Raw genomic sequence first — 24,479 nt, forward strand, 5'->3', positions numbered from 1 at the left:
GCACCTGACGCAAGCTATGGTATTTTCAGTAACCTCATATGCATGCAAAAGCTGGACAGTGAATACGGAAGACCGTAGAAGAATTGATACTTTTGAGTTGTGGTGTTGGAGGAGAATATTGAAAGTGCCTTGGACTGCCAAAAGAACCAATAGATCCGTTTTGGATGAAGTGCAGCCAGAGTACTCCTTGGAAGCCAAGATGGCCAAACTTCGTCTCTCATACTTCGGACACATTGTCAGGAGTGACCAGTCGCTGGAGAAGGACATCATGTTTGGGAAGGTGGAGGGTCAGAGAGGAAGAGGAAGATGCCCAATGAGATTGACTGGCCAAGTGGCAGCATCGATGGACTCAAGTGTGGCAACAGTAGTGAGGTTGACCCAGGATCGGGCAGTGTTTCGTTCTGCTGTGCATAAAGTCGCTATGAGTTGGCACCGACTCGATGGCACCTAACAACAACAACAAGTTTGAGATACTGATTAAACACGCAAGTAAGGATCTGAGTTTATTGTCATTGTTCATTGCCCTCAAGTTGGTCCCCAATTCATAGCAACCCTAAACACAATTGAATAAAACGTTACCTTGTCCTAGGCATCCCCGTGATTGGTAAAGGAATGGACCATTGTGATCCATAGGTTCTTTCAATGGCTGATTCTCAGAAACACTATCTCTAGGCCTTTCTTCCTAGTCCATCTTAATCTGGAAGATCTGTTGAAACCTGTTCAGCAGGATACAAGCTTCCACTGACACATGATGGCTTGTGGCTCATGTGAAGTACAAAGGCTGGGAATCAAATCCAGGCTTCCTGTATGAATGGCAAGAATTCTACAACTGAGCCACGACTGCCTTCAGGGCTCTTATACTGACAGATATATGAGTCGTTGTTGATAGCAGGAAGATAGATAATGAGTTTAGAGTTTAGGAAAGAGGTACAAGTTGAAGACATTAGAATGAAGTAGGGAATAGACAGTGTTCAACGCCACAATGTGGACAGGCTGAGATCCTGTGTGAAGTGGAAGCAGACAAAAGAGCAGAGATCTGACAATGAAGAACTGGGGTACTCCAATGTCAACAGGTTGGGGAAATAGAAAGGACCAACCAAAGGAACCTGAAGATGAATGGCTAGAGCAGTCAGAAGAGATTTGTTTTTAAAACCCTCCTCTGGCATATAAAATGGACTGGATGGGGGAAAGGTAACACAGAGCTGATAAAGGCAGGTGAGTTAATTAGCTGCAAAAAGGACTTCAATGGCAAGCTAAGCCCTACATCGTTCAGCAAACTACTGTGAACCCAGGTGGAGACCTGGTCAGCCAGCAGCGAGGCAAGACCTAGGGACTCATGGGCTCAGAGTCAATGACACAGCCACAGAGGACTAGAATGGAGAGCGGGGGGGACAGCCGATAAAAAGAGGGCGGACAGACGCAAGAACACCCACACTTGCAGATGATGCCCACTTGACCTGGCTTCAATGACTGGATAAACAGAGCTCAACCCGAAGAAGAAAGAAGAGGGAAAAAAGTGTCATCTGATACAATTCGATAAACATGACCTACACCTATAAACCCAGTAGCTCAAAAGAGGAAACAAGTCCCTGCTGCAAGAACTATTCCCACCCCCTCCACACAAAGGGTAGACAGGGATGGGCAATTTGCACATTGGCTACCCAAAATGGGGGAAGGGATACAAAGGTAAGAAGTGACTGGCTTACAAGCTTTCAAGAGGGAACCTAGATCCAAAGGGTGTGGAGGAAGGTAGAGTCTCCAGTGAATAGTGTCCAGCCTGTCCAGGAAGGGCTGATGAAACGAAATACAGACAGGTCTCTTGTGATGCAATAGTGAATAATTGTTATCAGAACTGATTGTGAGGGTTGGAAATCTAAAGGTGGACATTTTGTAGCAAGGGGGGGAGTGATTAACTTTTCAGTCTAGGAGCAGAGGACCCTAGGACCATAAATGGAGAAAAGCAGAGAGTGGGATCCTACCCAGGGAAGCAGTGAGGCCTGAGATGGAGGCAAAAAAGACGACGTCAAGAGATGGAGTGGCTGAGGACTGTGGTGGGGGCGTGCAGGCTTACAGGGTACACCCTCTGGTTGGGTGAGGATGCATGGATGGGATGGTAAATATGCCAATGAAATGATAGATGACAGAATGAATGTAAAACCGATGTTCTCCCATGTAGACTATCACACAATTCACAATAAAACATTTATTTTTTTAAAAAAAGGACTTCAAACAGGACAGAGGCCTGGGCCTACTCAAGGATCTCTGCCAGAGAGGCTGTCTATCACACCAAAGTATAAAAATGCCCATAAAAATGGAAAAGGCAATCTTAACAAACAGTAGTATACATCCAAGGGACACTTTGGGGATCCAGGTAGCCCACCCATCATCTATAGGAGCAGTCACTCATCTATGCCAAAACATTTGAAAGAGAGCTGGGTGGCCACCTAACTGGAAGAGGCCAGATTCTTAAGAAATGGCATTAACAGAATGAGGAAATTAATGAAAAATAACATTAGTATCACACGTAAAGTGTTATTTTGCTGAAGATAATTCAAAAATAGTTGCAGCAATACATTAACAAGGAACCGCCAGAAGTTTACGCCTGATGTAAAAGAGGACTTGGGTTGTGAGAGAGCATTGTTGATGTTGGATGCATCTTGGCAAAAAAAAGAGGCTATCAAAAGGATGTTTACTTGTGTTTTATTGACTATACAAAGGTGCTCAACTGGGTTAATCATAACAAATTATGGGTAACATTTTAATAACGGGAATTCCAGGACATTATTCATGCTTAGGGACACCTGGTGTGGTGTTATAGGATAAGCACTGGACTGAGAACCACATGGCTGGAGGTTCAAACCCACCAGCTACTCCTTGGAAGCCCTATACAAAAGCAACTCAATGGCACTTAACAACAACAACTCATTCTTATGCAGAACCTGTAGCACAGAACTTTGTTTAAACAGAATAAATGGCTACTGTACGGTTTAAAATCAGGAAAGGTGTGTATTGGGGCTGTAGTCTTTCACCATACTTACTCATTATGTATGATGAGGAAATAATCCAAAAAGCTGGACAACACAAAAAAATGCGACATAAGGATTGGAAGAAGGCTCATTAACAAACTGTGATATGCAGTTATACAAACTTACTTGCTGAGATTGAAGAAAATTTGAAGCATGTAGTGATATACATCAAAGACTACAGCCTTCAGTATGACTTACACTATTACACTTCAACACACAAAAGTCCTTACAACTGAACCAATAAGCAACATGAAATATGGAGAAAACCTTGAAGTTATCATGGATTTCCTATTACTTGCATCTACAGCCAACGCTCCTAGAAGCAGCTGTATCAAACTGCAGTAGGTAAATTTGCTGCAAAAGACCACTTTAAAGTGCTGAAAAGCAAAACTGTTCTTTTAAGGATTAAATACACGGGACCAAATCACGGTACTTCCTAATAGAGGGCATTGAATGAACATTTCATGTTTCCCTGAAGTAGAGTGCCACTAACCCTCTGTCAGTTTGTCACACTGTGGTGGCTTGGGTGTTGCCATAAAGGATGTCACCAGTATTTCACAAATACTGGTAGCACCACCCATGATGGACAGGTTTTATCAGAATTTCCAAACTACTACAGACTAGGTGTTCTATACCCAAAAATAATCCAGTGAAAACCTATGGCTCACAAGAGGATATTGTTCAAAGAAACTATTTCTAATGTTCACAGCTGCAGAGATAAGATCCAATTGCATTCAAAGCAACTACGCATAAAAATTATAGAGATGCAAAGTATGACAGACTTCTATTATTTGCTTTAAGCATAATAAAAAAGAAAGTCTTTACTGACAAAATATCTTACAGTGTACTACTATTTTTCTTTGCCCAGTAAAGCATTTGCTGTTTCAATGCCCGATTCTAGAGGGACTCCTCAAAGGTTATTCCTTATGCCTTGAGAGATAATCATAACTGGCTTCCAGGTATGTTTTGTTCTTCATTCCAGTTATATTATTGATTGATTCCACAGAGTCAAAACAGCAAACCACAAATAAGAAAGTACAATAAAGTTTTGTAAAGTGAAATAAAACTGGGAGGGAAGGAGACCATTTCACTTTGTCCACAAATCAAACTGTATCTTAAAATGTCTTTCACTCCACCATGTTCTCGCCAACCTAGGTCTCTCCCTTCTAACTTCCCACACTGTACCCTCCTTGACTCTGCAGTTCCAGTGTGTGAAAAGCCCTAACACTGAAGTTTCCTCTCATGAATCAACTTCAAATGCTTAAATCTTACCCATATTTAGAGGTCCAGCTCAAATATCAACATATCCATGAATTTTTAAACTCCTCAGCAGGAAGAAATCGTCCCTTTCCTAGCTAGCGAAAGTGCAGAAATTTACCCAAGTCTCCTCATAATATTTAACATGCTCCATCTTATATTAATAGTTTTATGCTTACTCTCTACCCTTAATACATATTTATGTGTATGTGTGTATGTGTTGTTGTTAAGTGCTATCGAGTTGGCTCCAACTCATAGCAACCCTGTATAGGATTTCTGTGAAGAGGTTGGTGGGTTTGAACCACCAACCTTGTGGTTAGTAGTCCACTGCTTATCCTACACCAGGACTTATGTGTGTATACAAATATATAAAAAGATACAGAACATGGAATTAAAAAGCAATGGAATTTTTCCTCCAAATTTTTTTTTGTTGAAACTTTCTATAGTAAATTGACTGAAGATTTACAAAGCAGATTGTGTTTTGCAGCCAACAAATAACAGAATTTGTCTCATCTCAAAGACTGCAATCCCTTCCACGAAATCAGTTCTCCCCCTTCAGCCCTGTGCTTCCTATCTCTATTCCCCCATCCTCCCCACACCTTCTGAACTTTGTCCTTAGGTACACATTGCCCTTTTGATCTTGAATGCTTGACCACTCCATGCAGAGCAGACCTTACTAGCATTCTTGTCCCCCTGTATACCTACCTATTTACCGCTTGGCTGAAAAACTGGGCCACGAGGGTGAGTCCCCAAACATTTTGAAGCCCCTTTTTATTTGCAGTTATTTATTTACATGTTCAATCTCTTCTAAACTTTCTAAAGGGTCACTAAACTTTCACGGATAAACTTGGTGCCAACTGATATTTGCTCCCTGCAATGTCTCTCAAAGTGTCGCTGTCGTTGTTAAGTGCTGTAGAGTCCATTCTAACTCATAGCGACCCTGTACAGGGTTTCTGAGGTGCAGCTTGTGAGTTTGAACCACCAATCTTGTAGTTCACTATTCAGTGCTTATCCCATAGTATCACACCAGGAGTCTAGAGAGTAGGAAATGACCAAATGAAGGAGCATACAATAATTCATTCGTATCGCATATTGCTTTGTGTACAATTTGCAAACTGAAATGAACAAAGCCACATGATATGCTAAAGTTTCCATGTCAACAATTGCATAAATACAGACTTTGCTCCTCTCCTCTCCACCTTGGATTACATAGCAGCCATACTGGAGGGAGAGACTCAACACACACTCACCGTGAGGTGCCCTTCATGATGGTCTGGGAAATGAATGAACAAGTACTCTGTAGCAACCAGCTGCATGATGGAGTCACCTAGGAATTCCATCCTCTGGTTGTGGCCTCTGAAAAGAAGAGCATCAATGTAAACAGACCGAAAAGCATGTGTGAAGTACAAAAAATAATAATTATAATAATAACCACACACACACAATGCCAGGATCTTCAAACAGGCATTGTCTAAAAATGTAACGTTACAGTTTTCATTGTGCTTTAAAGCACAAAATAAATATAATTTTCTAAGGTCACTCAATTGAGATCTGAGCCACTAAAGTGTGAGCTTCAGAGACGAGTATAGTGAGTATTATTTCAATAGTTAAGCAATTGCTAAAATAAAGATTGGCATTAGTACCTACTTAGACAAGAATAATTATCTTACAGTAAAACAAAGCAAACAGGCCCCCAAGAATTTATTTTCTTTCTTAAATCTCTTTTGGAATATATACTCCATTACTTAAACCTGGACTCCAGTTGAAAGACACTTTTAAACTCTATCATCAGGCTCTCTGGTTTTTCTAATTCAGAGAGTTGGTAAATATGTGATTGGAGGAGAGCCCAAAACTGAACAACAACAACAACAAAAAATACACAAATAAATATTTAGTTATTCTCTTAATTATTTCACTAGTTGAACTTCAAACCATTCATATCCAAATCCGATCCAGTGTCAACTTCTATAAATAGTTTTACTGGAACACATTCATTCACACTCTATCTATGGCTGCTTCTGTGTTCCTTTGGCCAAAAAAAGGTGAATTGCTGCAAGAGACCACATGACTGACAAATCTAAAATATTTAGTATCTGTCCCTTTATAAAAAAATTTCATTTCCTTCTCCACGTTTTTCTGTATGTCACTAACAAACAAGTCGCCTACCAGTTGGACCTACAAGAGTGGAATGACGCATAGCCCTGGTTTCTACCCCTGTCTGGCTGCTCTGCCATCTCCTGGAAATATGGGAAAGAATTCCACTTCGTTTGAGGGGCTACATGTGGCAAAGGTTTGAGACAGCTTCATCTAAGTGGTCGTGTTGGGACTACATGAGTACTCGTAACTCACAGGGTCAGATGGTTAAACCCCACGGTTCTCAGTGTGAATGCCCGAGCCAGAAGTCGAACGTGAGTGAAAATGACTCCAATTGCTTCCTCAAACTCAGTAAGTTTCTGCAGAACCGGGGAAGTCTCGATAAGTTGTCGATCAGTATTTGGCTCTTGTAGCTGTAGGAAAACAGAAATAAATAAAAATTATGTGGTGCAGTTTTAGTCACATTATAAATGATCAATTTTAGGATAGAAAGTGTTTTGTAAAAAAATTGTTTTCCCGTGGGAAGGATTTCTGAAATGCCAACAAAACACACAGGCGTCTTTCTCATCTCTTTCAATGGCAAACAAACCTAATATTTAAAGAAGGCTCAAATAACATTTTTCAATCTTCTTTCAAATTTCAAGGCCAAGTACTGTACACAGATAGTTCAAAAATTCTGAATATTATGCTAAATCTCCAAGGAAGACACAAGCTGGAAAATAGCTGGTGGGAAATATATATATCTATGAAAGCTGTGGTTCCCAAACTTTAGCGTTCATCTGAATGTTTGCAAGGCTTGTCCAACACAGATGGCTGGGCCCTGTGGTTGGCATCTCTGATTCAGTTTGAGGACTAAGGTGTGTCTGATTCAAGTCATGGTATTTTCAATAGCCTCATATGCACGTGAAAGTTGGACAATGAATAAGGAAGATGATAGAAGAACTGATGCATTTGAGTTACAGTGATGGAGAAGAATATTGAAAGTATCATGGACTGCCAGGAAAACAAACCAATCTGTGTTGGAAGAAGTCCACCCAGAATGCCCTTTGGAAGTCAAGATGGCCCAAGTTCATCTCTCATACTTTGGACATATTATCAGGAGAGACCAGTCTCTGGAGAAGGACATTATGTTTGTTAAAGTGGAGGATCACCGAAAAAGAGGAAGACCCCCAACAAGATGGACTGGCACAACCGCAACAAAGATTCTGAGGTTGGTGCAGGACCGAAGAGTGTTCCATTTTGTTGTGCAAAGTGTGGCTATGAGTCGGAACTACCAAGGCCTAAAGTGGAGCCTGAGAACCTGCCTTTCTGACTCATTCTCAGCTAATCCTAGAGCTACTGGTCTGGGAATCATCCTTTGGGAACCACTAAGTTATAGCAACTTGACCACTGTTATGTCCTCTAGGCACTAATGTATTTTGGCATATGGATATCATGAAACTGGATTCAGCTCACACTGGAGATTATTCTCCAAGTAGGTGCATCCGAGAACAAATGAACAACTTTAGGCAAGTTTGAATGATTCATTTCTATTAATGAAATCTTTTTAAAGGTCTCTGAATTGATGACTTTTATTATTATAAAGTCTCTATGAGATTATACTCACTAGTGATCATTCTCATCATGTGTATTTTATGAGTATCAAGGAGCTCTGGTAGCCTAGTGGTACGAATCGGACTGCGAACCTCAGGGTCAGCAGTTCGAAACTACCAGCTGTTCCATGGGAGAAAGATGAGGCTTTCTGCTCCCGTAAAGATTTACAGCCTCGGAAACCCTATACAGGGTCGCTATGAGTCGGAACCGACTCCCTGGCAATAACAATGACAACAACAATTTTATATACACAAACATGAATATGCAAATGTATACAAACACATAGAGGAGGCCTGGTGGCACAGTGAGCTAAACTCTCGACTACGAACCACATGGTCACTTGTTCAAACCCACCAGATGCTCTGTGTAGAAAGACGAGGCTCTTTGTTCTAGTAAAGATTTACAGTATCGGAAACCTTCTGGGGCTCCTTTGTCCTACAGGGTTGCTGTGTGTCCGAGTCGACTCGATGGCAGTGGTTTTGGGTACTGCTGTAGGATAAACGCTGGACTTCTAAAAAGGTTGGTAGTTTAGACCTACCAGTCGCCACACTGGAGAAAGATGAGGCTTTCTGATCCTACGAAGATTTACAGCCTTGGAAACCCTATTTAGGGTTGTTATGAGTCAAAATTAAATAGCTAGCAATTGGTTGGGTTGGGTTTTTGTTTTTTTTAAGAATACAATACGAGGGGGCTTCAAAAAGTTTGTGGGAAACTTCCATTACCTTATTTTCACTTTCCACAAATATTTTGAAGCCCACACATACACATACATACATATCTCTTAAGTAAAAGAAAAATAAAAGCAAAGGCTAGTAACAATTTTCCAACTAATTGGGGATAAGGGTGTTGCCATGCATAAATTTTGGAATCACGAGGGAAAGTTACTGCATTGTAAGGAATCTTTAATTCACAATATGTATGTTTCACGCAATCTGTCAAAGCTTGCCGTGTCTAAGATCCAAATCAGGTTACAATGTAGAAATGTATTTTAGTATTCTACTTTTTCAGCAAGCCCAGACTTGCTTCCATATTATTTTCTCTATAATAACAGACATGTAGATAAACAAGAGTGAAAATATTATGCTTGAAATATCACTTGGTTTTCTTTGGCAAAACAGCAACTAGGCAAGCAACTCTTCCATCTTGGTGAGGGAAGGGACTCCCTGTGGCCTTGCCTCAGCCCAGGCACAGCAACATAATATACAGGTTCAGGTGACTGCTTGTTTCACAAAGTTTTCTAGTTCTGACACCACAGCTGAATGTCATGATGCCACTGAAGGGAATCAAAGGATAAAAGCGGCGAGGGGAAGACAGAAAAGGCAACTGAAAGGAAAACAAACAGCAGGTGCTATAGGGCTGGCTGCAGACAGGAAGGACTTACTTACTTGGAGTGGGTGGAGAGGATAGTTGAGCCAGACTTCGCGAAGGTCCTGGAAAACAAAGTGCTGTCTTTAATGCCTGAGGGGACCATCGAACACACTCTGGAGTACTAAATAAACTGTCATTATTTGAAATACTGGACTCTTTCGGTTGCTGACTCCACTTATTGCAAATTCAATAGTGCTAGCAAATGAATTTTTTAAAGTGTATTCACCACTCAAACTGTCTATAGTGATTCTAATTAGCCATTCTGCCCCTCCTCCCCCAAAGTCAAAGACACCTTTTAAAACGGAAAGGTACAGATTACACTCTGGTAATCTAATACACTGGATTGAGCTGCTGTTTTAACCATTATTTTTTAGCTCCTTATTACCCAGAAGTCCTGGTGTGGATAAGCACTGGGTCTCAAGGGAGGTTTTAACTGCAAGGTCAGCAGTTCAAATCTACCAGCAGCTCCTTAGAAACCCTAACCAGGGTTGCTATGAGTTGGAACCCACTGAAAGGCACTAAACAACAACATTACCCAGGAAAAAAGCATTATCTGTGCTTTTCACAATGAAACTACATCTTAACTGCCTTAGGCATTAATTCATCATCATCTGAGCCCGTTTTAAGCTAGAAGGGGGAAACGCAATCTCGTTCATATTATGCTCTTACTTTTGTAAGACCACATTTTATTTGTGGGTCATTACAAATATTTGCTTTAAATATGAAAATTAAAGAACTTTATGGAAAAACCCCAGTATATTACTTTACCCACTGATTTCAATTTAGCAGTAGTTATAATTACAACTTTAGGATAATGGTTTTTCTTTTCCTTTACTTTATAGACTGATTGGAGCTGAATACAAAATTTCAAAGAGCAGCTTGAGAAGACAAAGTCAAATATATTGAAAGGTGCAAAGATCTGGAGTTAGAAAACCAAAAGGGAAGAACATACTCAGCATTTCTCAAGCTGAGGGAACTGAAGACAAAATTCAAGCTTCGACTTATACTATTGAAGGGCACTATAATGGAGTCCTGGTGTGGTGCTGTGGGTTAATGCACCAGACTGCAAAGCTGTTTGAACTGTAAGGTTGGTGGTTCAAGCTCACCAGCTGCTCCTCAGAAACCCTATACAGGGTCACTATGGGTCGGAATCGACTCAACAGCACTTATCAACAACAACAACAATAGGTAAAATAAGGAGCTCTGGCAGCGTAGTGGTTACAAATCGGGCTGCAAACCTTAAGGTCAGCAGTTTGAAACTACCAGCTGTTCTGCAGGAGAAAGATGAGGCTTTCTGCTCCCATAAACACTTACAGCCTCGGAAACCCCATGTAGGGTCACCATGAGCCAGAACCGACTTGACAGCACTTAACAACATGGGCAAAATAATGAAGAATGCAGAAAGCACCAAAAAAAAAATGGGAGGAATACACAGTCACTGTACCAAAAAGAAACTGTCCATGTTCAACCATTTCAACAATTAGCAATATGATCAAGAACCGATGGTAATTAAGAAAGAAATCCAAGGTACACTGAAGGCATTGGCAAAGAGCAAGGCACCGGAAATTGATGGAATACAAACTGAAATCTTTCAACAAATTGATGTGGCATTGGAGGCACTCACTCATCTATGCCAAGAAATCTGAAAGACAGCTACCTGGCCAACTGATTGGAAGAGATTCATATTTGTACCCATTCCAAAGAGGTGACCCAACAGAATGCAGAATCATCAGACAATATCTTTAATATTGCAAGCAAGTAAAATTTTGCTAAAGATAATCCAAAAATTATTGCTAACAGTTCATAGATAGGGAACTGCCAGAGGTTTATGCCAGAATCAGACAAGGATGTGGAATGAGGGATATAGCTGTTAATGTCACTACAAATGAGTAAGTAAGCACAAGTAAGCCTGTGCTTACCCTTGCTTGCTAGGTACTCTGTCCCTGTCAGGGAATATTTGAAAAGAGGCTTTGATTCTATAGGAAGGTGATATGGGGTTGGAAGAAAGACAGATGCCAGCCATATGGAGAAGCAAAACCTTTGATGAGGTGGAAACATGTGAATCTGTTCACTACAGATTAGTAAGGAAGCACACAGAAGCCCATGCTTACCTTGTTGGGTAATCTGACACTGCTTTTAAGGCATTTTAAATGTCAAGGACCAGTTCAATATCTTTCTCTTGAAATCTTTGTGACATGAAGTACTTCCTTTTCTATGTTCTCTCAATGTTTCCTGTCATACACCCTGACTGGAACTTCTGCCCTGTGCCTGATCTATCCACTCTCCTGTTCTCTGGAGAAGTCCACCATTCAAACTGCTTTAACCAAATTCCCTCAATTTGGAATATTCACTCAGTTTTGCTGCGGTTTTGATCTCTCACCAAAGCTGCAGGTCCACGATAATGAGCGCCCTATGTCTCACACCGAACATGACCAAATAACTTTCACCACTCACCAGAGCTGGCAAATTACTCAACCTGTCACAGTCTCTGTTACCTCAAGCATAAAGCAAAGATAACCACAATAAAGTACGAGGAGGCTTCAAAAAGTCTGTGGAAAAATATATGGGATTTCTCCATAAAGTGAAACCCCCTATTCGAAGTATTCTCTGATACCACATTCAAAGTTCTGGCACAAGAAATGCTGCAACTGATGAGGAGAATCAGTAACAATGATGAACAGCTTCACCAAAACCATCATCCACAGTTCAGGGGCAGCAGGGTTCCCCTTTCTCCTCATGCTTCACACTCAAAATATCCTGACTTCTCTGTGCTGTATGCTGCCGCCGCCACACTTAGTCTAACAGTATAATGCCTCAAAACTAGACCATTTGACTGCTTCCATACTGTAGTGATTACGAATCAGTTTGCTAACCTTAAGGTCAATGGTTCAAAACTACCAGCTATTCCGCAGGAGAAAGATGAGGCTTTCAGCTCCCTTAAAGATTTATAGCCTCTAAAACCCTGTACAGGGTCGCTATGAGTTGGAACCAACTCCACAGCACACCACCACCACCCTGCCCAACCTGATTAACGTTTTTCTGCACTTTGGTGTCAGAGAAAATACAAGTAAGTCAAAAAGTATTGCAACTGAATCACAGAAACCTTCATTAAACAAAAATAGATTGGAATCCTAATTCTACTATTTCACTATTTAAAGAGCTTTGGGAAAGCCTTCATTTTGCTGTTCTGAAGTATGTTCACTGACTGATTGCTCATACATTCATACAACATATTCTTATTTAGTACCTTTTGGAGTCCTAGTCTGGCGCGGTAGGATAGACACTGGACTGCAAAGTTGGTTTGAACCACAAGGCCAGTGGTTCAAACTCACCAGCTGATCCTTGGAAACCCTATTCAGAGTGGCTATGAGTCAGAACCGAGTCAATAGCACTTAACAACGTAAGTATTGAGTCTACTAAAATGGAATTTAAGAAACTCTGATATACATTCTAGAACATTGGTATAAACTCTGACGTATGTTCTAGAACATTGGTATAAACTGATATATGTTCTAGAACATCCATATAAATTCTGATATACGTTATATACGTTCTAGAACATTGATATAAACTCTGATATATGTTCTATAACATTGGTAGAAACTTTGATAAACATTCTAGAACATTGGTATAAACGAAATGGAATTTAAGAAACTGATAGACATTATAGAACTTCAGTATAAACTCTGATAGAACATCAGCATTAACTCTGATAGACATTCTGGAACATTGATATAAACTCTGATATACGTTCTAGAACATTGATATAAACTGATACATGCTCTAGAACATCATAATAAACTCTGATGTACATTCTATAACATTGACATAAACTCTGATATATGTTCTAGGACATAGGTATAAACTCTGATATATGTTCTAGAACATAGATATAAACTCTGATATATGTTCTAGAATATAGATATAAACTCTGATATATGTTCTAGAACATCAGTATAAACAAAATGGAATTTCAGAAACTCTGATAGACATTCTAGAACATCGGCATAAACTAAATGGAATTTAAGACACTCTGATATATGTTCTAGAACATCAGCATAAACTCTGATACACGTTCTAGAACATCAATATAAACTCTGATGTGCGTTCTAGAACATTGATATAAACTGATATACGTTCTAGAATATAGATATAAGCTCGGATATATGTTCTATAACATCAATATAAACTCCGATATATGTTCTAGAACACTGATATAAACTCGATATACATTCCAGAACATTGATATAAACTAAATACAAGGAAACTTCTGCTTGGGCACCCAGATAAAGCTTGAGAAAGGAGGTGACTCTTCAGATATCCCCTGACAAATAAAAAGAAATTTGCAAATAAGCAAGGATGAGAACCAAAAGCAGGGGAAAACAGTGAGAATGGCCAGACAACTTACAGAACGCAATCAGTGTCACTGAATTATTCATGTAGAAATTGTTGAATTGGTTGGTATGTATTTTGTGGCATATATTTTCACAACTTAAAAAACAAAAAAGGCAGGCATAAAGAAATGCACAAACAATATGTCTTAGAGTACAGAAGTACCAGAAAATAGTAATTCCTAAAGGTCAGCACACAGGGAGCTGAGGAAAGCAGATTGGAAACATAAGCAGGAGTCAGATTATACAAACGATTATGTGCTGTGGTGTGCAGTCTAGATTTGGGTAGAGATAAATAGACCAAGGAAAGATTTTTAAGCAAGAAAGTTCATAATCAAACTGGTGTATCAATAAGACCACACTGAGCATGGTATGAGTGATGGGCTGCAGGGCTGACAACCAGCTGAGGAGTTGAAGCAAGTGATGGTGCTGGTGATTGTGAGCCACCAAGTCAGTTCCGACTCATGGACACCCTGTACAGGGTTTCCGAGGCTGTGAATCTTTATGTCAGCAGAAAGCCTCATCTTTCTTTCATGAAGAGGCTGGTAGATTCGAACTGCTGACCTTGCAGTTAGCTGCCCAGCTAATATTCCACTATGCTACCAAGGTTCCTTAGATGAGAGATGAGGAGAACAGTCAGATGACCAGTTCAAGAGCTATCAGGGACAGGACCGATAGGATTCTGCAAATGAATGTGATGGGGAGAAGGGAGCTTGGGGACAAAAAAAGGATTCCAAGGTTTCTGGGTTAGAAGATAGAAAATAAAGGAGACCCATGTGTGTGGACTGAAATACTGGCTAGGCTGAACAGGAGGTATCTGGAACACCCATGTGAAGCTGCCCAGAAGCACCTGGAAAAAAAGGCAGCTGAGGAACACCCGAGAAATGTCTGGGTTAGAAATACCGGGAGTATGATCACACAGTAGGGATACAGAAAGTTCACATAATATTACCTCCCTAAAGAGCGCTGGTAGCGTAGTGGTTATAAATCAGGTTGTGAACTGTAACATCAGCAGTTCGAAACTACCAGCTGCTCCGTGGGAGAAATATGAGACTTTCTGCTCCCATAAAGATTTACACCTCAGAAACCATGTACAGGGTCGTTATGGGTCGGGACCGACTTGAAGGCACTTAACAACAAAGGAGCCCTGGAGTCCGAGTGTGGCGCTGTGGGTTAATGCGCCAGACTGCAAAGTCGTCTGAACTGCAAGGTCGGCAGTTCAAGCTCACCAGCTGCTCCTCAGAAATCCTATACAGGGTCGCTATGGGTCGGAACCAACTCGACAGCACTTCACAACAAGAAGGAGCCCTGGTATTGTAGCAGGTTACACACTGGACTATAACTTCCAGTTTAGCAGTTTGAATCTACCAGCTACTCAGCAAAAGAATGATGAGGCTTTCTGCTTCCATAAAAGATTCACAGCCTCAGAAACCCTGCACAGGGTGTGTATGAGTCGGAACCGACTTGGTGGCACACCACCACCAGCACCATCACTCGCTTCAACTCCTCAGCTGGTTGTCAGCCCTGCAGCCCATCACTCATGCCATACTCAGTGTGGTCTTTTTCATGAACCAATTTGATTATGGCCTTTGTTGCTTTAAAATCTTTCTTTGATCTATTTATCATCTACCCAAATCTAGACTGCACACCAGAGCACGTAATCATTTGTATAATCTGACTCCTATGAGTTCACTGAGTCAGAACGAACTCAATGGCACACTCCTTTCTAAGGGAGTCTCTGGAAGGTACAAACAGCAAACATGCTTGACTGCTAATCAACTGGCCGACGATTCAAGTCCACTCAGAAGTGCCTTGGAAGAAAGACCTGGTAAATCTACTTCTGAGACGTAAAGCCATTGAAAATGCTGTGAATCTATGGGAATCAAGTTTTACAAAAGATAATACAAAAACATCAGCAACCGTACAATGACAGAGAACTTCCGAAGGGTCAAGCTAGATTCAGGTAAGAATGTGGAAAAAGGGATATCACTGTTGATGTCAGATGGATCTTGGCTGAAAGTAGACTACAACATGTTTCTCTGATAGCGTAGTGGTTACGAATCAGGCTGCTAACATCAGGGTCAGCAGTTCGAAACTACCAGCTGTTCTGTGGGAGAAAGATGAGGCTTTCTGCTCCCATAAAGATTTACAGCCTCGGAAACCCTGTGTAGGGTTGCTATGAGTTGGAACCAACTCCATAGCACATAACAACAACAACCTATACTTTATTGACTATACCAAGACTTTTGATTGTGTGGATCATGACAGGCTATAGACAACATTGTGGAGAATGAGTATTCTGAAACATTAATGTGCTCATGTGGAACCTGTACACAGACCAAGAGGCAGTTATTTGAACAGAACTAGGGACCACTGAATGGTTTGAAATTAGGAAAGGTGTTCATCAGGGTTGTATTCTTACACCATACTTAATTCAGTTTGTATGCTGAGCAAATAACCTGAGAAACTAAGACTATATGAAGAAAAACGTGGCATCAGGACTGAAGGAAGACTCATTAATAACCTGTGATATGCAGATGATACAAGCTTGCTTGCTGAAAGTGAAGAGGACTGAAAATACTTACCAATGAAGATCAAAGACCACAGCCTTTGGTAATGAAAACAAAAATCCTTACCACTCAACTAATCAACACCATCCATATACATAGAGAATAGATTCAAAAAAAGAAAAGAAAACTCTGTGGAGCTCAGTTCTGCTCTGAGACATAGGCTCCTCACAGGGCAGGTCGATTCAACAGCAAACTGTCTATCTTCAGAGGATCACTGAGGTGATCAAAATGAAACAACAGAAAATGCGCTGCGTAAACCAAGGTGGATAATGGTCTAGAATGTCGAAAGATTAAAATACTGAAAGAATAAGAAGTAAAAATCAGTTCAGGTTGCACAAGTGAAAACAGCCCTGCAGTTCACGAGGTGGGAGGTACAGACAGAGACAGGGGCAGCAGCGGTGTGGACAGGAAACAATGTGTGCCTCAAGCACTAAAATGCCTCAGCGAGCCTCTGAGTGACTACTGTCTCTCAGGCAGCATTGCCCATGACCTGCTTTGCTGTTTCTCACCTCGTGAATAAAAATTACTGCAGATATTTGATTGCTGAACAGCACTCGTCTCAGGACAGTACTCGATCCCAGATGAATTTCCTGCTTCTCCTCATCTGGGCTCAACCAACCAAGAAGTGATGCCTGCTTCCTCAACCTCCTCAGAATCCTTCCTTCTTGAGGAAGGCGCCTTCTTCCCTCACTGCATCCTCACAGTGATTCTGACTTGGTCGACCTTGTCTGTCTGGCTTAGACTGACTGGGCTTCACAGCCCTATCACACAAGAAAGTACTAATAGTTTGACATCGTTTCTCACACACTACAGCTGAGATGTAAGCCAATATGGAGATATCAAATGAGTCAGAAAGTCCAAGTAGGCTTGAAAATGCTGATGTGGAAAGAGTATATATATATATACACATATATATATATATCACTGAGCACCGTTGTATTCATAAAAGACACGCTAAATTGAGTTCTGAATCTCCATCATCTCACTTGTAAGATAATGTTCAGATTCTGCTGTTTCATTTGGTCCTTGACACATGCTCTTCTTTTAACAAATATTTATTAAATACTGCATATGTCAGCCCTGCTCTAGGTACTGGAAATGTACCATAAGCTTGCTAAGTACACAAGTGGGAAAGAAGCACTTTAAAGATCGAAAGGAATCTAAATAAAAACTTGGATGCAATTAAGAATACAAGGTGTAAAACCGCAAGTATTTCAGGAAAACAAACACAGAGTGGATAAGACAGCAGGAGAAGGGGAAGGGATAGATGGGAGCCCGGGGAATGGAGTCTGGGTTGAGGATGAGGGCTTAGATGCAAGATTAGAGAAAGAAAGTTCGGTAACGAAGTTTCCAAAACTGCCAACAAAAGATAAAGGCCAAAACAGATTATTTTAAGACTTGAAAAAAAGTCTTAAAATACATGCCATCTGCTACAGAAATAAATCAAGATGCACACTTGTTTTTAAGTGGAGGACAAGCTGGGCATGTCTGCAGACAGTTTCCCCATCAGTAGGAAATTCATACACACCAAAATCATCACAAATCTCCATAAAAACAAGCAAAAAGGCCAAATCCTCAGGTATGAACATGTGACATTTTTCAAACCTATCGATTCCTTTATTTCTCACTATCCTAAGTAACACAGTAATAACACCTGACAGCCGCTTAAGCCAGAGGTTCCACAAAGGCTTAAAACACAGGCTTCCTCGGTGCTTTATTGCTCCATGAGGGCTATTTCATTCAATTATAATGACATTTCAATTTGGAATACACAGTTGCCTCTCCCTTTAAATGTTAAATTGGCTTGTTTGGGTACAAAAAACATCAAGTAGGCTCTATTACATGTAGGATTAAAAAGGTATCTCTAGCAATATTAATAGTTGAATACACCATTTTCATTAACAATGGACTATTACAGATGCTATCATTTTTTTCTTTAGCAGAAAGTATAATTTGCTTAAAAAAAAAAAAAATTAAAATACTTACACACTAGTCACAGCCCTATCAGACACTCCCTATGACTTGGCTTTCTAAGTAAATACATATTTATTGAGTCTACATCACTGATAACAAACAAAATTAAAACAAATCATAAGAAGAAAAGGGCTTCAACTGAGTCTGGACAGGGTAGGCGCCCCAAGATCATAAAAAACAAATCACAATTACCTTCAAGATTCTTCAAAATGAGGGAAAGACCTCTAATACTCTAATATATGTATTGAGTAGATTAACTAAGAAATTCTGTAGTGATATCTATCTGAGAAAAATCCAATGATTCAGGATAAATACCGGGTCATTAAAGAGTAAGCGTCCAAATAACTGCTTGGCCTCCTCCAGGCTTCCCTCCAAGTACACAGCTCCTAGAGGAAAACAAGGGATGCCCAAGGGCAGGCTGCTTTAGTATCCAGAGAAAATGATGCATTTCAGCAAAAAGACAAGGAAAAAATGCACACACAGGAAATAAAGGACAAGGTCAGAGGCAAGTGTTTCAAAATGTAATGTGGTTAACCCTCTTTTTGCTTGCTTTGTAGTAGAAATTCACTGTACTAAAACAGAAACCCAATATCATACACCAAATAGGAACTACCATAAAGTGTGTAAGCATGAACGCTGTTAAGGGAACTCTGTATGAATAACTCTGTTTTAAGGGAAATACTGTTTTATTTTCTGTATTGGTGGGTTAGACCAAATACATACAGGCATCTAAAGAGAAACACCTGCAAATATCTGAGTCTAGCTCAATTGGAGGCTCTTGAAAATACAAGCCAGGGCAGCCTTTACCTTGAACTTACAAGACTTAAGTACTGTGGGATAATGCACTGGACCACAAAGTCGGTTTCAACTGCAAGGTGGCTTGTTCAAATTCACCAGATGCTCCCTGGGAACCCTATATAGGGTCGCTATGAGTTGGAACCGACTCGACGACACTTAACAACAACTGTGGGCACTGGACTGCTAAGCATAAGGTCAGCGGTTCAAACCCACTAGCCGCTCCTCGAAAATCCTATACAGGATCAAAATGAGTCAGAACCGACTCGATGGTACTTCAACAACAACAATATAGTAACCAGTACTATGTTGTTACGTGCCATTGAGTCCGTTCCGACCCATGGCGACCCTGTACAGGGTTTTCAAAGAGTAGCTGGTGTGTTTGAACTGCCAACCTTGCAGCTCAAACTGACCTTGCAGTCCAGCACATTATCCTGCAGCGCCACACCAGGACTCCAGTACTACAGCAACCTTTGCACTACATACCAAGACTCAAGTAACTGTAGAGGCCATGTTGTTGGTTGCTGTTGAACTGCCTTTGACTCATGCAGACCTTGTGTGGAACAAATGAAAATACACAGTCTAGCACCATCTGTGGGGCAGTCATATTTTCTTGTAATCATATTTTATACCTGTCTTTAAGAGGGCTATTTTCCACATAAAACTTCAAGAAACTTAAGTTACCTAGGCTTTTGATGTCTAAATACATTGAATACTTTTAGTAGTACTACAGAGCATGGTACAGAGTCCTGGTATGGTGCTGTAGGATAAGCACTGGACTGCTAACCACGAGGTCAGCAGTTCAAACCCACCAGCCACTCTTTAGAGATACAAGGTTGCTATGAGTCAGAACCAACTCGACGGCATTTAAATACATCAACAACAGAGTGCAGTGGCTCTGTAAGATAAACATGGGATTGAGTAACACAAGGTCAGTGGTTCGAGCCCACCAGCAGCTTCATGGGAGAACGATGAGGCTTTCTGCTCCAACAAAGATTTAAAGCCCTGGAATCCCAATAAAGGATGGCTAAGAGTTGGAACCAACTTGATGGCACTTAAGAACAGCTTAGGAGGAATGGTTTGGGGGCCAGTTAGACTGCAGGGTCCACGCGAAGCATTTTCATTCTTCTTAGAGCCCTGCAGTGAAAGTGGGTTAAACAAGATCTAAAGGATTTGGTTTTGTCTTAGGTGATTTGGAGGACAGTTAAGAAAATGGAACTTTGCTGTGGATTTAGTGCTGTCAGAACTACATATCAAAATGCTTACAGCACCTTGCGACATAGGTGGCACTATCTCTCTCTCACAGATGGGGAAATTGGGGCTCAAAGAAATGAAATAATTTGCCAAAGATGCAGAGCTGGTAAATGAAGACTGTGGGAATCGAATCATGGCTGCTGGCTCTGGAGCCAACCACAACACTGCCTGTCAAAACTGTCATGTGTACAGATCACAGTAATTCCAGGTGACAACTCTTCAGCCATCACTGTAAAGACTATGGATAATTATTAAATGTCTCGTTACCACTGTTAGCAAAAAAAAAAAAAAAAAAAGGCAAGCCTTTATTTTCATTTTCAAAGGAAAGTGACACAATGATAAGTACAAAGGTCTCTGAAAAATAAAAATGTCCTTAATCATTTAGCTAAAAAAAAAAAGAGAAGAATCAAAAAGCTGTCAATCCTCAGTAACATTTAGCTGTAAAACATCTTGGCAATCACCAGCTAATTAACTCCAACTCAATGGTACCTAACAACAACAACTTTCCTGTGCTAACAGCTAACTGAATTCTGGTGACAGTAAAGAAGAAACCAAGGAAGTAAAGTGACTACAGGAGTCTTGCTTCAAGTAAACAAACTGTAGTTACATAGACTCAAGTTCTGGGATTTACACATCTGTACACGTGGTATTTTTGACAGGTAGTGTTCTGGTTGGTTGCAGAGTCAGGCAGACATGGTTCAGATTCCAGTTCCTTCATCTGTCAATTCTGTGTCTTTGGCCAAGTTATTACATCTTTCTGAGTCTCAGTTTCCACATCTATGAGATACAATATCACCTGCCTCGGTATCACCTAGAGTGCTGTGTGTTTGTTTGTTTGTGGACCTCACCAGAATTTTAACTTCTGTTCACTTATGATGTATGCAATCCTGAACCAAATCTGGCAAGTAATTAACCCCCAAATCAACTGATGTCCATTCAGTTCAGTAAATACTTACTAGGCTTCTATACAACTTCAGACACCTTTTCAGGTGCCAAGAATGCAAAGTAGTTAGCAAGCACCACCACTGCTCTGGAGGAATGAAATCCAAGACAATACAATGGGATGGGTGTTACACTGGGTACTTCACATGCTTTGGGAACAAGTCAATCTGTGCCAAATCTCCACTCTGACACCTTAGAGACATCAGAAAGTAGATTACGAAAAGAGAACTTACCTATCAATGCTTCAAAACAATTAGCCATTGCATGTCGCAGATCTGATTCTCTACAAAGGTCAGGTCCATGAGCATAAAGCATAAATCGGTCCAGTTCAAGTTTCTACAAAATCCAAGATGACAAAAAGTAAGAAACTGACAAAATTAGAAGTAATCATTCACTATCTCGTGGTGGGAGAGGGTGTTACAAATACACTCCTGTATTAGGAGAGTTTGTCTACCACTCAGCTCTAACTAACCCTGACTCTTCCCCAAATAGGCTTCCATACACTAGTAGTTCTAGGGAGTTCAAAACTGGTTAGAACTGAGCTAGCTGTCCATTTCCAAGTTCAGACCAAGCACTGAGCCAGGATGGAAGTAAGGTACTACGACAAAACCATGAGTCCCTGGGCGCATCCAGTAAGTCTAGGAAACCGCAAACCTAATCCAAAGTTTTAGATGTCTGTTTTCTCTCTTGAATTACAGAGTACTATGGCACTGATAAGTACCACAAAGAGATTTTTGGACAATATGGTATGGGGGAATCCTTTGAAGACTTCAAAACGTCTACTACGACTACATTTTTATCTAAATTGGGTGAGAATGTCTGGGCCCCTACATCTCGGTACTTGAGTCCCTTTTACAACATGGTTGGTTAGGCATTGGGCTGCTAACTGCAAAGTGAGCAGTCTGAATCCAGTAGGAGCTCCATGGGAAAAAGATAAGGCTTTCTGCTCCCACAAGATTGACAGCCTTGAAAAGCCTATACTGGGTTGCTATGAGTTGGAACTGACTTGACTAGCATACTGCAGCAATAGCAACACATTTATTTGGGTGAGACTTTCTGAGCAATAGTGGGCTAATTTTAAGGACTCTGGGAATATAGTTCGTAATGAATTGTGTCTCCTTTTTAGCTCTGGCCTCAAACATATAGCCAAATTTTTGGTCCACTTCTAGAAATCATGTAGGATTTATGAATACACCTGTGTGTGTTGACTTTACCTCTGGCTCCATTCAGTGCTCTTTTTATTTCTGACATAGCTAAACATCCTACTGTATGATAATATGCAAATCAACTCAAATTCTTTTATAGTCAGTCACCATATGGAGTCCTTGTGTGGTGCTGTAGGATAAGCACTCAACCTCAAGGCCAGTTTGAACCGCAAGGTCGGTGGTTCAAGCTCACCAGCCACTCCTTGGAAGCCCTACACAGGGTCGCTATGAGTCAGCACAGACTCAATGGCACTTAACAACAACAACAGGCACTGTGCAGGTTTACAATATGCCTGAGACTACAAAAATGATAAAGACTTCTTTCCATAAAAGGCAAAAGACACAACCATTGCAACTCTAGGTTTTCACATGCTTAAATTGTTTTCTTTACCATGCAATTCAATTCAATAAATACTTACCAAGTAATAGCATGCCATGAAATATCCAACAAGTCACAAGCCAGTGAACAAATTTAGGACAATATGAGTCTCATCAGCCCTTAGATAAAAGATATTTAGATTTTGTGTGTCTCAGTGTGTTATGTTAAATGCCTGTATCCATTTATAGTGAGAAAACCCACAAACAAGAAAAACAAGACATATATGCAATCTGTATTTTGTAGTACTAGGAATTCATGAATAAGAACACTTACATAGAAGTTTAGACTACTACAAACACAAAAGCAGACAACACCTCTTTTCAAAAATTGATCCGAAAGTCTTAAGAATTTATACTACAATATACAAATTTCACCGGTTTCAAACTTTCACAGGGGAAATCCAATTGTTTACTCTCTCTGGAACCAGGATTGAGAGTGGATGGCAGGCCATATTCTAAAGTGTCATGAATTCCTCAGATCCTTAGTCTCTCCTGGGACTAGTAGAACCGATGACAAGCTTTCATTACATTCTCAAAGGGGTCAGCAACTCTCATCTATCTCTTCCACCCGCAAATGGTGAAGAGCCGCTATTCTACACAGAAGAAAGGCGGCACCGTCACAGCCTTCTGCTGGAGCAGGTGGGAGGTGCGTGACCCAGGAATGGCGAGGCTTGGGTGTGGGGCAAAAGATCACAAAGAAATCCCAGAATATACAAATTGGACACCACTGGCAATCCTCAGAGCTCCATATACCTCCCCAAGTGCCATGATACGACTTCTGTTTTAATGTAGGTACAGTGACCCACACTTCATGCATATTATCTTGGCAGTTAGCTGAAAAGTATGCAATTCCATTATATCCTAAAATAAGGAGGAAACAAAGGGGGAAGGGGAGGAATAACATATGCTTTCCAATAAATACACTAGGAGGTATTTTAACCATTAAATCAACTAAACACTACACTAATTAACAGAGCGTTTTCTATAGAATTACCTCATTCTTTGTGAGGTAGTTAAAGCCAAGTTAGCATACCTGTTGCCTAGAAGTCTTCAAGAAGGCATCGGTATTTATAGTCTCAAATGTCGAAGACTGGTTCAAAGTCTACCACTGGAACTATGATGATAACATTACAAAAAATAGAACAATGCATTTTTTTCTAACACAAAAACCACAGACTAAAATTATCCACATTCTGAATATAGTGAATGTCTTAGCAAGGTCAAGTAAAGAGTCGATTATAAAACTGAGATGGGATTTCTGTTGTTGTTTTTCTGTCAAATTCCAACTTTTATAACTAAATGAAGGGGGAAAAAAGTCACTTAGGGCAAAAGTCTAGGAAACCTCACCAGCCCACTGCCAGTGACTCTTCCTCATTTTTGGGGGAGTGTAGCATCAGTTTCCCTCACAATTGAGTAAACCCGATGTAACAGTGGCCAATGACAACAGTGGTTGTTGTTGTTGTTGTTGTCAGGTGCCATCGAGTCGGAACCGACTCATAGCGACCCCATGCACAGCAGAACGAAACAATGCTCAATCCTGGGCCAACCTCACCACCGCTGCCACCCCCGAGTCCATCAATGATGCCACCTGGCCGATCCATCTCGTTGGAGGTCTTCCTCTTTTTCTCTGAC

At 40.7% G+C, this 24,479-nt stretch overlaps 1 protein-coding gene across 2 annotated transcripts in view; it reads right to left on the minus strand.

The window, feature by feature from the left end:
* Positions 1-24,479, minus strand: part of DROSHA (drosha, ribonuclease type III) — a 168,350-nt gene that overhangs the window by 22,813 nt on the left and 121,058 nt on the right. For both annotated transcript variants that reach the window (XM_006873500.1, XM_006873499.1), the window contains 5 exons: positions 21,498-21,600; positions 18,589-18,659; positions 9,356-9,400; positions 6,633-6,790; positions 5,534-5,639 (listed from right to left, as the gene is read on the minus strand). In XM_006873500.1, the coding sequence (XP_006873562.1) occupies positions 5,534-5,639; positions 6,633-6,790; positions 9,356-9,400; positions 18,589-18,659; positions 21,498-21,600 (483 nt within the window). The remainder of the gene's footprint in view (positions 1-5,533; positions 5,640-6,632; positions 6,791-9,355; positions 9,401-18,588; positions 18,660-21,497; positions 21,601-24,479) is intronic.

This window comes from Chrysochloris asiatica, unplaced genomic scaffold, assembly GCF_000296735.1.
Source record: "Chrysochloris asiatica unplaced genomic scaffold, ChrAsi1.0 scaffold00243, whole genome shotgun sequence".
NCBI lineage: Eukaryota > Metazoa > Chordata > Mammalia > Afrosoricida > Chrysochloridae > Chrysochloris > Chrysochloris asiatica.